Genomic DNA, 16,354 nt, shown 5'->3' with positions numbered 1-16,354 from the left:
TCAGTTCATTCTTCTTAATTTTTGTTTCCATTTTGTAACCCAATCCCTGTTTTCGGTAAAACTCTTGTACTTCCAGCAACTATTCCCCCTCCCCCAAATCTTGTGGTCCTATCATTTAAAAAACAGAGCAAAAAGATAGTATAAAAACAGCTGGCCATCCAAAGCTATATCAAAGATGTTTAGTAAGTTAAAATGTATTACATTCACTGTAATCCACAGGACTATTCATCTTGGAAATGTAAAACATCAGATACGTGTGGAAACCACATTGTCTTTGCTTTTTTTGCACGTCTAATAAATTATCTTTTCATGGAATTAATAGTAATTAGAATCTTTTAATTGATTCCATAATAATTATCTTTTAATTGATTCCATAATAATTAGCTGTAGTTTCTTTTATTAGGAAGTCACAATGATGATTTGAGAATGTTCCAATGTTGAAAACTATTTGTAATACCATATTACACATTTTGGCTAACCAATCCATAATAATCTTTCCTGTCTTACGCTCTATTACCCTCAGTGACACATTCACTAAGACTGCTTCCTCTTTTTGCTAATGACATACCTCCCTTTCCTTTACAGCCGATGTGAATTAGTAGTAAGACCTGTATCCTCCATTTCCACGTCACTTACTCCTTAATTTATTTTATTTTATTTTATTTTTTGAGATAGAGTCTCACACCCAGGCTGCAGTGCAGTGGTTTGATCTTGGCTCACTGTAACCTCCACCTCCTGGGTTCAATCGATTCTCCTGCCTCAGCCTCCCGAGTAGCTGGGATTACAGGTGCCCGCCACCACACCCAAGTAGAGAAGGGTTTCACCATGTTGGCTAGGTTGGTCTCGAACTCCTGTCCTTAGGTGATCCGCCTGCCGCAGCCCCCCAGAGTGCTGGGATTACAGGCATGAGCCACTGCGCCTGGCCTCTCCTAAGTGAATTTTTTAAGCAAATGCACCTTTTCATAGTTTCAGTTTGACTGTTGTTATTTTCTACTCCGTGCCCTCCATTTGGTTTTTGGAATTGTTTTGCTATTTTCCGTTGGAATAGTAGTTAGAAGCACAGGCTTGGCATTAGACAGACTTGGTATTCTATTCTAGTTAACTGTATTTTTGTCTGAGGGTTATTTTAATCTTTTGTTGGAAATTCCGGTATGTGAGCATGATACACACAATTAAAAAATTTTTTAAGAAGTTGTTGAGAGCCTTAGAGTCAGTGATTTGAATGTCAGTGCTGTGATGTAAAAGTTGCAGATTAGTGTGAACCTGAACTGACACAAGATTGTTTCACGAAGGTTTTGTTTTTAATAACTACCTATTATAAGTTGGCTTGTTCCTTGTTGTATGCTTACTTCCCTTAAAATATGAAGTTAACAATTCACATTGATTGATGGTTCCAAATAGAGTCCCTAATTTTAAATGTTCACTGCATTTAGCTTTCCCTGGTATGATCTCCATATAGGTAGAATACAGAGAGATGGATGAAAGCTTGGCCAACCTCTCAGAAGATGAGTATTATTCAGAAGAAGAGAGAAATGCCAAAGCAGAGAAGGAAAAGAAACTTCCCCCACCACCCCCTCAAGCCCCACCTGAGGAAGAAAATGAAAGTGAGCCTGAAGAACCATCGGGTGAGTTGTAGTGTCCAACGACAGTTCTATTTTATCTTAGAAATAAGAATTAATGGATTTATTTCCATTCTGCAATATTATTTATGTCTTTATCTTTGGTTTATAATAAACTCTGATATTGGGGCTCCTGCCATGTGTGTCTTTGTGTGTGTGTATACATATACAGGTATATGTGTGTATGTATACACATAGATACATACGTAGTGGTACTGATATTCTTTTTGTGTGCTTGTACATATACAGGAGGAAGGTAAAGGGTGGGAATGGAAGGACAGTGGCAACATAAGGTGGTTGGAAAATAGGAGAAAATAAATGATTAGAGAAGACATACAGAAAGCTACATCCAGAGCACCAGACCTGTCAGTGACAGCTCTGATTCAGAAATTGTTCTGGCTAACTGATGGGTTTACCACGTAGTTAGATACATTATGATAAAACTTCATGGTGTGGATTGGTTTTGAGAAGTGCCTTTTCCTGGTGAACAAATATAAAAATATATTCTAGGCCAGAAAATCTAGAAAGATTATGGGAGTCTGTAGTTTTGGTTTCAGAGCTTCAAACAGCTTTCAAGAATTCTCACTAACACACCCTCAATGCTGAGTACTAGCTTTCTGAGGATGGCTGGACCAATCAGGGATATATGCCTTTCTATTTTGGAGAGCCCAAGCAAAAGCGGTGTTTCAATGAATTTTTGTAGCTCATGCCCTTAATGACATTTTATTTACTCTGTTTGACTTTGAATTTTTACTAAGTTCCTCTTCTTGAAATAAGTTTTATATTTAGAATAGCTTCAGACCCACACATCTCTCTGGTTCTTTTAGTCCTGTACCTTTTAAAAACAAAATGGTGGTTTCAGACCCCATCTGCTGTATCTTGCATGACTTACGTAGGTACCCAGATTAAGACATACTTCATTTAAGATGTTTTATCTTTTGTTTTAGCCTCTTTTTTTTAAGGGTTTTCTCCCCTATGGTGTTACTGTGAATTACCAGAAGTACTGATGCTTCACTTGAGGACATTACCAGTCAAGTGTTATTTAGGTTTGGAGCTTATCAAAGTCTGGCTAAAACTTAAAAATCAAATTTATAATTTATAGGACTGTAATAAAGTATATTAAAGGAATACAGTTTGAGAACATTCAGAAAAAAGATAGATTAGATTCTGGTTTCAGTTCCTTCAAAAGTCAGGGGTTTTCTAAGAAGAGTAGTTTTCCTAAAACTTTCTTAAAATGATTTCTTGGGCAACTCCTTGTTTGAAGGTTTCTAGTTTCAGTAGTATATTACCTTTGGGGCTAATGTCCCCCAGGCAAGTGTAGCTGCCTTTTTACTTTACACCTTCTCTCGTTATTCGTTTTTCTTCTTCCTCTTTCTAGTCTTACACATTTATCTCTCTTCTTTCTGTTCTTACCTCCAACCTTTCCCTTCACCCTGTGCTCTTTTCTTCTGTGTTCTTTTTGGTTCTTACCTTTCTTCTACCTTTGCTGTAGACCTGCTAATGAGATACTTGGGGATAACCCTTTTAATGTCTGACTTTTTTGGACTGACTTTTTAGTTCAAGTTCTCTAAGTATTACGCATTGTGGAGTGGACTGACTTTTTAGTTCAAGGGCTCTAAGTATTACGCATTGATGATCTGATATCTCAGATGCTGCCTTACCTTTTTTGTGTGGTTGTGTCTCCAGTAAATAATTGATTTACCATAGGTTCCAAGTTGATAAACGTTTCTTTGAAAATTTTAAACCGTATCTTGGTGTTGCTGTTTGCTTTTTTCTGAAAGCGTTTTTTTTTTGTTTGTGTGTTTGTTTGTTTTTAATTTCATAAATGTCAGGTATTGTTCCCACAAAAAGTAAATGTCTTAACAAAAGGATTTAGGATTTGGGAGCTGTCTTTATTGTGTTGTAGTTAATTATAATGCAGTGGTTTAGTTTAAGTTATCTTTGTTTTTGGGGGGAAGTTGAAATTTTAAGTTGAGGATGTCTTCAGTGCTTAGAGATGTGATAACAGCCAAAACTTGCTAATACATTGTTTGTGGTTATGAAAATAGTGATTGTTCCTTTAAAACAACTTAATGATTTTGAAAATTTCTGGGTTGAATTAGGGGTGTACTTTCCCTAGAAAAAGTGTCAACTTATTAGCCTGAACTACTTATGTAGTTTAGCAATAGATTGGGTCCTGATGGTGAATCATAAAATATTATCAGGTAAGTTAAATATTTGAACACTGTCCAGGGTTTCTAAGTCTTTTGTCTTATCATCTTTCGCAAAAGTTTTTAGTCAAAAGTTGAATGGAAGCATTGCTATATGACTATATTAAAAGCTTGAGAGAAGATGTAGATTTGTTTGATTTTTATTTTTTTGGAGACAGAGTCTTACTGTGTCACCCAGACTGGAGTGCAGTGGCATGATCTTAGCTCACTGCAACCTGCGCCTCCCAGGTTTAAGCGATTCTCCTGCCTCAGCCCCCTGAGTAGCTGGAATTATGGACGTGCGCCACCACGCCTGGCTAAGTTTTGCATTTTTAGTAGAGACAGGGTTTCACCATGTTGGCCCGCCTCAGTCTCCCAAAGTGCTGGGATTACCGACATGAGCCACCATACCGGGCCTGTGGGTTTGTTTCTTTACCAAACCGTTTCTTGTTCTCAGTTTTTTTATAAGGCAATCACAAGGAATTAACTTATTCTGTCAAAAATTATAGGTAAGGGCCAGGCGCAGCGGCTCCCAGCACTTGGAGAGGCTGAGGCAAGTGGATCACCTGAGGTCAGGGGTTCGAGACCAGCCTGGCCAACATAGTGAAACTCTGTCTCCACTAAAAATATAAAAATTAGCCAAGCGTGGTGGTGCGTACCTGTAATCCCAGCTACTTGGGAGGCTAAGGCAGGAGAATTGCTTGAACCCACGAAGCAGAGGTTGCAGTGATCTGAGATTGTGCCACTGCACTCCAGTCTTTGTGAGAGCAAGACTCTGCCTCAAAAAAAAATCCAAAAAACAAAACAAAAAAGTAATATTTGCATACATTTCATTCTTACCAACTTTTAAATTTGTTTAGAAATTTTTGCTTTGCTTTCTGCAGTGTGTTAATCTTAACAGGAAGAAAATATTTTGTTAATTATGAAAGCACAAGGTATCCTGAAGTCAGTGGGTCAAATTGACTGAATAAGGTTCCTCTGGGAGAGTACTGAGAGGAAGCCAGAAAGGTGGGAGCCATATTGTGAATAGCCTTGGTTGACTAAGCCAGGCTAAGGAATTTGAGCATTAGGAGTGTCAGTGGTAGCCCTGAGGTTTTTTGAGCAAGGGAGGTTACACTGAAATATGTTTTTGGAAAGACCAATCTCATGCTAAGGGTGAACTAAGGGAGTAAAGAAGCTGAGATTGGAGAGATAATTTATTGACTCTTGGTCAGTGGAAAAATGTTCTTAATATCAAAGTTGAATTTTTATGGAAAGAAAAAGTTTGGGTGTTTTTGTTGGTCTGATTGAACTTATTTAATTGGGAGGAAGTTGTCTCTGTTGACCTAAATATTGTTTTTAGATTTGTCAATTTTTGACCATAACTTAATGTGGCATTGTAGTCCTATGGTAGTCAAAATGAGTAAATAATGGATTTTTCATACCAAATATTACTGTTTATATTTTAAAACTACCTCATTTTGTTTTCCTAAACATTTCCATGTTTATATTTACTATACTTTTGCATATATTTGTTTTAACACATGGTGGTTTTACTTGGTTTCCTAGTACCTTTTCTGTGAAGGTGGAAGTTTTTCTAGGTCATGCCAACTAAACTTGAACAGGTTGTCTTTGGAATTGAGTGTTTGGTTACTAGCAGTGTCACATAATAGTGGAGAGTTTATAAAATAGAATCAAATCTCCTTCAGCTGGCCTTCATTGATTTAGGATAATAGTCCCCTGGTAAAGTACCTTTCTATTCTTTGGAGAAATGCCTTTTCCTCTCTTTGCTCAGATTGTTACCCTGTGTACATTACATTATTTTCCTCAATGAGTTTTATATTCCTGTATTAACTGATTCTCCAACACTTGGCTTTTTTATTTTCACATGGAAACATGATTCAATTTTTTCCCCCTCCACTGCCTTTCAGCGGTTAAAATTTACCAGAAAAATCTTACTAGTTAGTTCCTGGATTTAAATTTTGTATTGGGTAACTTTTCACTAGAGAACTCAAGATACATTCTGAGTTAGAAGTAACTTAGTTGTACATAGCCTGAGACTTTCATGGAAACTTATTCTAAAATAAGTAAAAGGAAATTTGAAATGGGTTATTAAGATGCCTTTCTCAAGCCGTCTTCAAGTTAATGGATTTCTCAGTAGAGACATCAGAAGTGTGCTTGTGTCTGTGTGTATATGCATGTGAATGTGTATATCATTTTTCTAGGCTCCGTGATGTCCTAATACTTAAGACTCTAATGAAGCTCAGAGGCTTCCTTTAAGTTATTGGTTAACTCTTCAAATAGATTTTGTTAGATATGATTGGTTAACAAGTCTGTATTATTACTTATTTTATGGAATGACCGTGGGAAGAATCACTTTATCTTCTTGTTTATATTCTTATTTGTACCGGAGGAAGCCCTCTTCTCTCTTATATGTGGTAATTTTAAAAGTTTGTAGGTATGTGTTTTTAAAGTCATGTAGGCTGTTTTTGTTTGTTTGTTTTGAGACAGAGTTTCCCTCTTGTTGCCTAGGCTGGAGAGCAATGGCGCGATCTCAGCTCACCACAACCTCCACCTCCCTGGTTCAAGCAATTCTCCTGGCTTAGCCTCCCGAGTAGCTGGGGTTACAGGCATGCACCACCATGCCCAGCTTGTATTTTTAGTGGAGATGAGGTTTCTCCATGTTGGCCAGGCTGGTCTCGAACTCCTGACCTCAGGTGATCCACCTGCCTCAGCCTCCAAAGTTCTGGGGTTACAGGTGTGAGCCACCACGCCCAGTTTGGCTGTTAAATAAATTAACAAAAATCATTGATGTGAGATAAAGGTATGGTAAACAATTTTGTGTGGTTTTAATAAATTTGGGGGCTTGTTCACATAATAATCATACTGTAGGTTGCAAGTATTTTTAAAATTTACCTAAAAGGTGATGTTAACCTGAATTAGTAAAAATACTAAATTACAGAAAATACACAATGTATGGGTAGAAGAATTTAAAGATTCAATGAAATTTGATCACAAATGCTGTTATGAAAATTTCATATAACAAAAGATTGAGGACCAAAAATTTGATGAATTATTTAGTAGAGCAAGTATTAAAAGGCGGTATCTTTTAGACTATTCTATAGAACTTGGCATAATAGAATTTGACCAGAGAAGAGTTGAAGATTAATTTTCTTACTTTAAAAGAAAAAGAAAAACGATACTAATATTTTCACCTTATATTAGTATAATTCTTTGTTTGTAAGATACCCTGATCTCTTCCCTGTGAGACAGTCATACTGAGTGCAGTCAGTACAGCCGTGGGTGGTGGTTGCCAAGCACTGGGTTTGGCAGCATGGATAGTAATGGCCAGAGTTCAGGTGAACCACTTTGTTTTTTTTTTAAATCATGCTGTAACTATTCTCAAGTGGCTAATCCCAGGCTTTTCTCTCTGATTTCTCTCTCTATGCCTACAAATGGAACCAGAGAAGAGGACTAGCTTTCAGGTTTAGTGAGAATTAACTCAGATTACCACCACAGGGAAGATGATAGGATTCTATTACATCCCCAAGTCCAGCAGGAGACCCTGTTTTGTAGGTTTACCAGAAGTGACTAGGGAGTTCATTCCTGACAGAGTTGTCTGTATTGTCATTTTGACATGTTAGTATAAAATAAATGCCCCAAATCATTTGAGTTCTCATTATATGAAGTATGATGCATACATTCAGAAAATAGGCATAGGGTTTGTTTTCTTGCCACCCTCCCCCTGCCTCCCCACCTTTTTGGAATAACAACATCATTTCAGTGTTCTGATTTGGATCTATGCTCCAAAATTTACTGGAGGGCTAAGGAAAAAACGTGACAGACTGAAAAAGTAATTCAACAGAATTCTTACGTTCTTATATTTTGAGGCACTATGAATAGATCAAGATAAATATGCTGTACAACACATGGTCCTCACTCTCAGATAATTTATAGCCTAGTATGAGACACAAATGTAGACATAAATGCATAATGGAAAGCAAAATACTCAAGTGTGATATCAATATAAAAATTTTAGAGGCATATAGAGGTAGGAAGGGTGAAGAGTAGAGAACTGGTAGTATGAAGGGCAAATTTTTAAAAAAATAAATGAGGCATTTTCTACAAAAATTAAGATTTCCCCCAAATGTGGTAGTTCCTCATTGACTTTATTCTACATATATTATTGTACAATGGTAATTATTTTGTCACAGTCACAGTGCTGGATTATAAGGGTTCAAAGAGAAAGATTACATCCTCCTGCAAATAATTTGTAGTCCAGTGGCTGGGTGTTGTGGTGCATTCCTGTAATTCCAGCACTTAGGGAGGCCAAGACATGTGGATCACCTGAGGCCAGGAGTTCGAGACCAGCCCAGCCAATATGGTGAAACCCCATCTCTACTTAAAAAAATTTTTTTTGAATACAAAAATTAGCTGGGAGTGGTGACACATGTCTGTAATCTCAGCTGCTCAGGAGGCTGAGGCACTAGAATCGCTTAATCCTGAGAGGCGGAGGTTGCAGTGAGCCGGGATTGTACCACTGCACTCCAGCCTGGGTGATAGAGTGAGATCCTGTCTCAAAAAAAAAAAAGGAATTTGCAGTTCATTTTAGGGTTACAGATGTTAATAAGTAGCTACAATGAAGAAACTACAATAGAAATATATAGAAAGTATGGTGAGAACTCAGAAGTTATTTTTTAATTGATAAATAAGATTGTATTTATCATGTACAGCATGATGTTTTGAAGTATAAATACATTGCAGAATGACCAAATTTAGCTGATAAACATGCGTTACCTCACATGGTTATCATTTTTGTGATGAGAACACTTACCCACTTTCTTGACGTTTTTCAAGAATACAATGTATTGTGATTAATTATAGTCACCATGTTGTACAGTATATCTCTTAGAAGCTGTTTTTAAATAATGTTTCTCCCTAAAATTGGGTTTTGAAATTTTGTGTTAAACATGAAAGGATGAAGCAGTTTTAGATCCTTGATTTTTAACTGTTTACTATTTTTGGCTGATAAAGAACCCTTGAATCAGATGCTACAAGTTTATGTTTGGTCTTTGAGAGATTGACCTGCTTTTCTTAATGATGTCATTTCATTGATTATTTTGTTGTACTTTTTATTAAGGCAAAATAGTAATTTGTTTAGCTGATCACCTTTATTTTTATAATTTATTTGAATTCTTTTTGTTGCCATCATTTATTGGGTCTGATCCTGTTGTAATAGAAGAACAAGATACTTTTTGAGGATTTTCTCATCTACGAAATGAGACTTGTTATGAGAATCAAATGAGAAAATGTGAAATCCACCTTTATGTGTAAACATCTTGTGTTTATTAAACAGAGTTGATTGAACTAAGAATAGGGTGGATTGGTGTTTTATTTAGAAAAAAATTCAGGGCAGCTTTAGACCAGACAGACACACATACTATGTTACTTTGGGAAAGTGTTGGTGGTAGGCCATTTTCAGTAATGAGTCGCTTATGAAATAGATAACTTTTTTTTTTTTTTTTTTGAGACGGAGTCTCACTATCACCCAGGCTGGAGTGAAGTGGCCGGATCTCAGCTCACCGCAAGCTCCGCCTCCTGGGTTCACGCCATTCTCCTGCCTCAGCCTCCAGAGTAGCTGGGACTACAGGCGCCCGCCTCATCGCCCGGCTAGTTTTTTGTATATTTTTTAGTAGAGACGGGGTTTCACCGTGTTAGCCAGGATGGTCTCGATCTCCTGACCTCGTGATCCACCCGTCTCGGCCTCCCAAAGTGCTGGGATTACAGGCTTGAGCCACCGCGCCCGGCTGAAATAGATAACTTTTTAATCATCTGGAACTGTTCCTGTGTGTGTGTGTGTGTGTGTGTGTGTGTGTGTGTGTAAAACTTTAATCTTGATATTAATCTTTTATGTTAAATCATGAGAATGACAGATGACTTTGGGACTTTCTAACAGTTTTTTTTCTTTCCTCAAGAGAATAATATAATTGAAATTCTTGCATCGGCTGTCGAGTTATAAGAAATATTTTGTAAGCTTTGTTATTAACCAGACACACCTTAAGCTTGGTAGTTGGACAACGTAACATCTGAAGTGTAAGCTTTCTCTGGAACGTTTTGAAAAGTGAACACAAACCAAGACTGCAGCAAAATAAGGATCAGGAAAATTTCTACTATGGAATGTGGAGGGAAATAATATGTGAAAAAGTAAATTCTTTCCATTGGCTTCTAAAGCTTTGCATTTCTCCCTAGCTTGTAGGGCCTTTTACTTTCTTTTGATGGGATCCTTGCTACTACTACGCAGTGGAAGTCTTCAAGCACAAATCTGTGGTGGTATTGTTCTTTCAGCAGTTCAGTGGAAGTTCCAGGCAAGCTCCTACTTCAAGCAAAACAATTTTTCTTTTTTTCTAAACCTTAAGAAGGCTGTTTTAGTTCAATATTTTAAATGATACTGTAACCCAGGGATTGCTATTCTAGTTGAAACTCATAATTTCATTTTGAATGCTGCTCAGGCTGATCTTGAACTCCTTGTCTCAAGTGATCCTCCTGACTTGATCTCTCCCGAAGCACTGAGATTACAGGTGTGAGCCACTGTTAATTCCTCTTTGAAACTGTGACTTTCCTTATCTTCATGAGATTAATCATGCATTTATGACTGCTTCAAATTCTCTGAGCCTGTTATTACCTCCATGCTATCTTAAAGTCTTTTAGCTGCATTCTTACTTCTGAGTTCTATTCTTTAATTTCCAGCCATCCTTAGAACATTTCCATTTAATTGTATTAGCCGGTTTCCCAAATTTCCCATTTTGTTAGTAGCATTACTAGTCTTCTGAACTTAAAACCCTAGAGTCATCCTGAAAGTTCTTTATCCCTTTTACCAAGTCTGTTATAAAGTCATACATCTTACTGTGCACAGTCTTTTTCATTTGTTAGGCCTTACCCATTTTTACTGTCACCTTTTTCTAGTGAATTTCAACTTGTATGTAAATTATTTCAATAGCCTTTCAATTGGATCTCCTTTATCTAGGTTTTCCCTCTAATCCATCTCGTACAAGGTAGCCAGATTAGTTTAACTAAAATAGCATTTGTTGTGCTGTCTTTGTGCCAAAGATCCACAGTTTTCCTCCATTACTACTAAAATCACATTCAGGTTTGGGTACTGGAAAGGGCTCGTTTTACCAATCCACTTGATCTCCCACTGCTTTTTCAGACCATCTCCTTCTGTAAGTAGGTACTGTGCAGTCCTCTGCACATACCATGTCTGTGCTTTTCTCTTTATCTTTGTAAATGATCTGTACCATAGTGGTGGTTTCACTGCCTCGTAGTCTATCCATATCTCTTGGGAATTGTTCTGAAAGCTTCCCTGATTTTCCAGGACTGTGTCAGCTTCTTGTTTCTTAACAATAACAAAAGTTTCCTTGTAGGTATTTTTCATCTTTTCTCAACTAGGTTGTAAACTCTTTAAAAACAGAGAGTCTACCTATTCTACTTTTGTATTTGTGCTTTGCAGTTTTGGGGTAGATATAGTAAACATTGTTTATTAAATAAGAAACTCAATTAGTGTCTTAATACGGTAGAGACGTATATTCCAAGTTGGCTTTAACTTTTGAAATGTTTCTTTCACCTGCTAATTTATTAAATTCAATTGAAATCAGTAGTTTGGCATTCACTTTTATTCCATAAATTTGGTCATTTTGATAAATTTATCTTGTATCGGAAAATCGTTGCTTCCTAGACTTAAAAGTTTCTTAAAATGTCTATAATTCGAATGTGATTCCAAGAAACTAGTCAAAATGTGAATCTGTGTTTCTGGAAACAACCAGTAATTTTCACCTCCTTGTTTGTTTGCCAGATAAAAGCATTTGAAAGTCAACGTAGACTTCCTTTTAAGATGTTGGAAGAGTGATCTCTTATTTTAATTCAGATGAGAAAACATTCAGTAATGTGATTATAACTACAATACTTCACGGTTCAAGAAGGACTCTTAGATCTGAAGGTCTGAAGTCAACTGAAAGGCTGTTATGTAAGATAAACCAGAAAGATCTTCATTTTCAATTTGGAGTAGCTGTGTACAAATAAACTATATGAACAGTCTCTACTTTAGGCCGATTCTGGTGGCTCATGCTCATAAGTCTGAGTGCTTTGAGAGGCTGAATTGAGAGGCTAGGAGTTCAAAAACAGCTTGGGCAACATATCGAGAACCTGTCTCTACAAAAAAAAAAAAAAAAAAAAAATTAGCCAGATATGGTGGCACATGCCTGTAGTCCTAGCTACTCAGGAGGCTGAGGCAAGAGGATCCCTTGAGCCCAGGAGTTCAAGGTTACAGCGAACTATGATGAACCACTGTACTCCACCCTGGGCGACAAAGCAAGACCTTGTCTCTAAAAAATAATTTAAAAATTAAAGAGTCTCTACGTCAAGCTTGAGGACTATTTTGTAGGTTTGGTGGTTTGGGATAAAAACAAAAGGGAGTTTCTTGTGTAGAGGTGCCAAAATCGAGGTGATATTACAAAGTTGCTTTTGAGTATTTTCATTTTCTGTTTTGAATTTGCACTCATGGAAAGCTAACAGCGCTACTTGCCTGCTTTTAATGTGTCCTGAGCCACTATCAGAAACAGAGTCCTAGGCTGGAAAGACTCAAAGAGCAGATGAATAAGGGATTTTATATATATCATAATCAGAGACTACCTGGATGAAAAGTTAGCTGCAAGCAGTGTTGTATATGTGCTGTTTTTAAGAAAATGTTCAAGAATTGGTCCATAATAGACTGCTAGTAAAGATGATCTTTCGGGTGTCTTTGGAGAAGTAGGCACCTTCAAAGTACTCTTGAGTATGATTTGAGTGAAAATAATAACTTCATTCTTTATTTCCAAACAAGTTAAACCATCATCAAGAGATAAATACCATGTTTCTTAATTTAATTTTAAGCATTTTTTTATTTTGTTTTCCATCATTTCTTATGTTATATGGAACCTTCTGCTTGGTTTTCTTCTACTCCTCTGCTTAAATAATACTTTGGGGTTTCCCTTTTTTTTTTTTTTTGAGATGGAGTCTTGCTGTGTTGCCTAGCCTGGAGTGCAGTGGTACAGTCTCGCCTCCACCTCCCGGGCTCAAGCGATTCTCCTGCCTCAGCTTCCTGAGTAGCTGGGATTACAGGCGCATGCCATAACGCCTGGCTAATTTTTGTATTTTTAGTAGAGACAGGGTTTCACCATGTTGGTCAGGCTGGTCTCAAACTCCTGACCTCATGATCCACCCACCTCGGCCTCCCAAAGTGCCGGGATTACAGGCGTGAGCCACCGTGCCCGGCCTGGAGTTTCATTTCTTTTTTGACATTTTGTTGTTATGGGATCCCCTTTAAAAATCTTTGCAGGGTATTGAATATTTTCTATATTTCCCCTGTATTTTTTTAAGTTTAAAAAAAAAAAGTATCTTTTTAAGAAGTTTTTTAATTCCTTTCTTCAGAACCAGAAGACAGGCCGGGTGCGGTGGCTCAAGCCTGTAATCCCAGCACTTTGGGAGGCCGAGACGGGCGGATCACGAGGTCAGGAGATCGAGACCATCCTGGCTAACACGGTGAAACCCCGTCTCTACTAAAAAATACAAAAATCTAGCCGGGCGTGGCGGGTGTCTGTAGTCCCAGCTACTCCGGAGGCTGAGGCAGGAGAATGGCGGGAACCCGGGAGGCGGAGCTTGCAGTGAGCTGAGATCCGGCCACTGCACTCCAGCCCGGGCGACAGAGCAAGACTCCGTCTCAAAAAAAAGAACCAGAAGACAAAAAAGACTACCTCGTTGCCCTTTTGTTCTCGTTGACCTATTGAGTACGCAAGTCAGGGGTAAGAAATCCGTCTTTTTTTGTGAATCAGAGCACCATTGATTCACACACAAGAATCAGTCAAGAGCTACCTGTAGGTTAAATTAATGAGTTTATTGTATTACATGTGTTATAGTTGGAAAAGAAGGAAAATGATAGGATTAGGAAAGATAAAGTAACTCAGGCTTAGGCTCACTTCAAAGTGTGTGTTTTTTGATTTTTTGTTTTTTTGCTGTTTTTATCTAAGTTTTTAGTGGTGAGATACCTTCATGACAAGAGACTGTTACTTTTATTTTTGCCAAGTCAGAAACATAATTTGAAAGATAACAGCTATGTTATTCCTAATCTTAAGTATGATTCTTGGAAGCTGTTTGTTTCATTGTTCTGAGTTCCTTGCTGTTCCCTTTCTTCCCCAAATACAATTCAGTTTTCTGATCCAGCTTGGTTTTATTTGGAACCAAACAAAACAATGGCAACATTTTTTTAAACCCTATGAAATTTATTATTATTATTATTATTATTTTGAGATGGAGTCTTGCTCTGTCGCCCAGGCTGGAGTGCAATGGCGCGATCTTGACTTACTGCAGCCTCTGCCTCCCAGGTTCAAGCAATTCTCCTGCCTCAGCCTCCCGAGTAGCTGGGATTACAGGCGAGCGCCACCACACCTGGCTAACTTTTGTGTTTTTAGTAGAAACGAGGTTTCACCATGTTGACTAGGCTGGTCTTGAACTCCTGACCTCAAGTGATCCGCCCACCTCAGCCTCCTGAAGTGCTCGGATTACAGGCTGAGCCACTGTACCCAGCTCTACAAAATATTTTTTATGAATAAAGTCAGAATTTACTAAGAATGAATATATCTGATTTTAAGTTTATAGTAGAGTTTAAAATACAGGACCTGTATTTTCAAGATAAGTTTTCAGATTGGATTTAGTAACCTGATCATCTCTTCATGATTGTATGCCTTTTTCCAAGGGCTATAAACAAGTATACCTTGGGCCTTGTTTGAGGAGCATAACGTTCTTGAACCTAAAGGACCCTTCAGACGAGAGCATAGTAAAATGAGTTTAGAATGAGATTCTATTCTATCTTCATAACAGGGCATATATCTTCTAGCAACACATTCTAATATCATTATCAGAAATAATGTCTTATATCTAAGTATCTTTTTATTCTCTTTGTTGTTCCCTTCTAACTCAAATGGTGGAATAATCAATCCGCTTTCTTATTGGGGCATATATTTTAAAATAAACTGTTTAATGAAGCTTGTCGGAGTTATTTAGATCATTGGGAGGTGGTGTTTTATATCTTCCAAAGATCACACTCATTTTCCTGTATTGTACCAGGTGACTAGAAGCTTAAGAGCATCATGGCATCTGTCTTGACGATAGATTTTGGAAGAGTTCAGAAGACAGTCTATTCTTTTTCAGATTGAATTTTCAAGCTTTGATTTTTTTCTTGAAGTTACTTCTACATATTAATCAGTGAGGAAAATTTCCTAACAAAGCTTATTATGTAGCATGAAGTAGAAGATTCAACTTCTTGCCTGCCTTTCTCTGTGTTCCCACAAGTGTGTGTTTATCTACAGTACTTGGCACAAGCACACAGAGTGTCTTATTATGTATTCTTTAGTTTTATTTAGGAAGTACTGGCATATTTAACTGTAGTAGTGTCTACTGTGTATAGTAAATGAAACTTCTTTGGAGACTGAGTCTTTTAATTATACTCCCTACTTTGAAAAGAAGGAGAGAATTTTTCATTAAAATTAGAAAGTTAAATGGGTATTAAGTTGATGCTGAATTGCAACGCCAGATTCTAGAGTCTATGTCACCTCCATTTCCAGTCTAGCAGCTGTTAGTAAAAGACACTTGGAATCCATTTTCCCCCATCCAGACTATTAATATTAAATAAGACTGACAGCAAGGATTTAGTGATTAAAAATACTATGTACTTTGTTCCACTGCCTTTCAACAAGAATCACCATGTAAAGTTGAAACTTCCTGACCAGAATTTGGAAGACTATGATGTAATTCCCTGGGCCTTGATTCCAGAAGAAGGAGCTCTCTGAATATGGGTTTACTAGTTGGTGGCAAATTCATGAGTCACCAACTATTAGGCCTTTATGTCCAGATATTATCCTAATTTATGGAGTAAGGTCCCTGAGTTCTCCTCTTTCCTTCCACAGGGCAAGCAGGAGGACTTCAAGACGACAGTTCTGGAGGGTATGGAGACGGCCAAGCATCAGGTGAGGGTGGCATTAGATGCTTGCCACTTAGTAGCAAGAGCCGCCAAGTAGGAATTGATGCTTGCAAGTGTTTTTGGCTGTGGTATCCACATTTTAGCCAGAAGCGCAGGTGAAATTTAACCCACAGGACATAGTAGTGTAGTAGTAGAGAGTGTAGCCAGAACAACGGCAAGCAAAACCTTTTGAAGTCCTCAGGCCGATCTCAGCCCTCCACTCTTTGTGTTTTCGAGGAGATGGCGGGTACTTTTCTCCCCAGCAGCCTTTATATTAATAGTAAACATGATATAAAACATAGACTTAGGAATCATGGGGCCCTTAAGAGAAATACAGCAGTACACACAGAGAGGAAAAGCTGCAGGCTCAAAAGTCTAAAAACACAAAGGACTGAGAGGCATTCTAGGACTAGTCAGAGAAACTACGTGGGCAAGTGACATCTTTTTAAAAATGGTTTTTACATGGTATTGGGTACCTTTTTTCAGTTAACATTACATAGTTAATCACTCTTCAGTTTAAA

The 16,354-nt window shown here is 37.7% G+C and overlaps 1 protein-coding gene across 2 annotated transcripts in view; it reads left to right on the top strand.

Annotated features, from left to right (window-relative positions):
* KDM1A (lysine demethylase 1A) overlaps positions 1–16,354 on the top strand; it is a 67,559-nt gene that overhangs the window by 10,481 nt on the left and 40,724 nt on the right. The window contains exons 2-3 of one of the 2 annotated variants that reach the window (XM_033227896.1): positions 1,460–1,625; positions 15,781–15,840. In XM_033227896.1, the coding sequence (XP_033083787.1) occupies positions 1,460–1,625; positions 15,781–15,840 (226 nt within the window). The remainder of the gene's footprint in view (positions 1–1,459; positions 1,626–15,780; positions 15,841–16,354) is intronic. The other variant, XM_033227897.1, reaches the window with a different exon arrangement.

The sequence above is a fragment of the Trachypithecus francoisi genome, unplaced genomic scaffold (assembly GCF_009764315.1).
Source record: "Trachypithecus francoisi isolate TF-2019V2 unplaced genomic scaffold, Tfra_2.0 Lachesis_group12, whole genome shotgun sequence".
Classification (NCBI taxonomy): domain Eukaryota; kingdom Metazoa; phylum Chordata; class Mammalia; order Primates; family Cercopithecidae; genus Trachypithecus; species Trachypithecus francoisi.
Note: the sequence above shows the minus strand (reverse complement) of the source record. Positions and strands in the feature narration are given on the sequence as shown.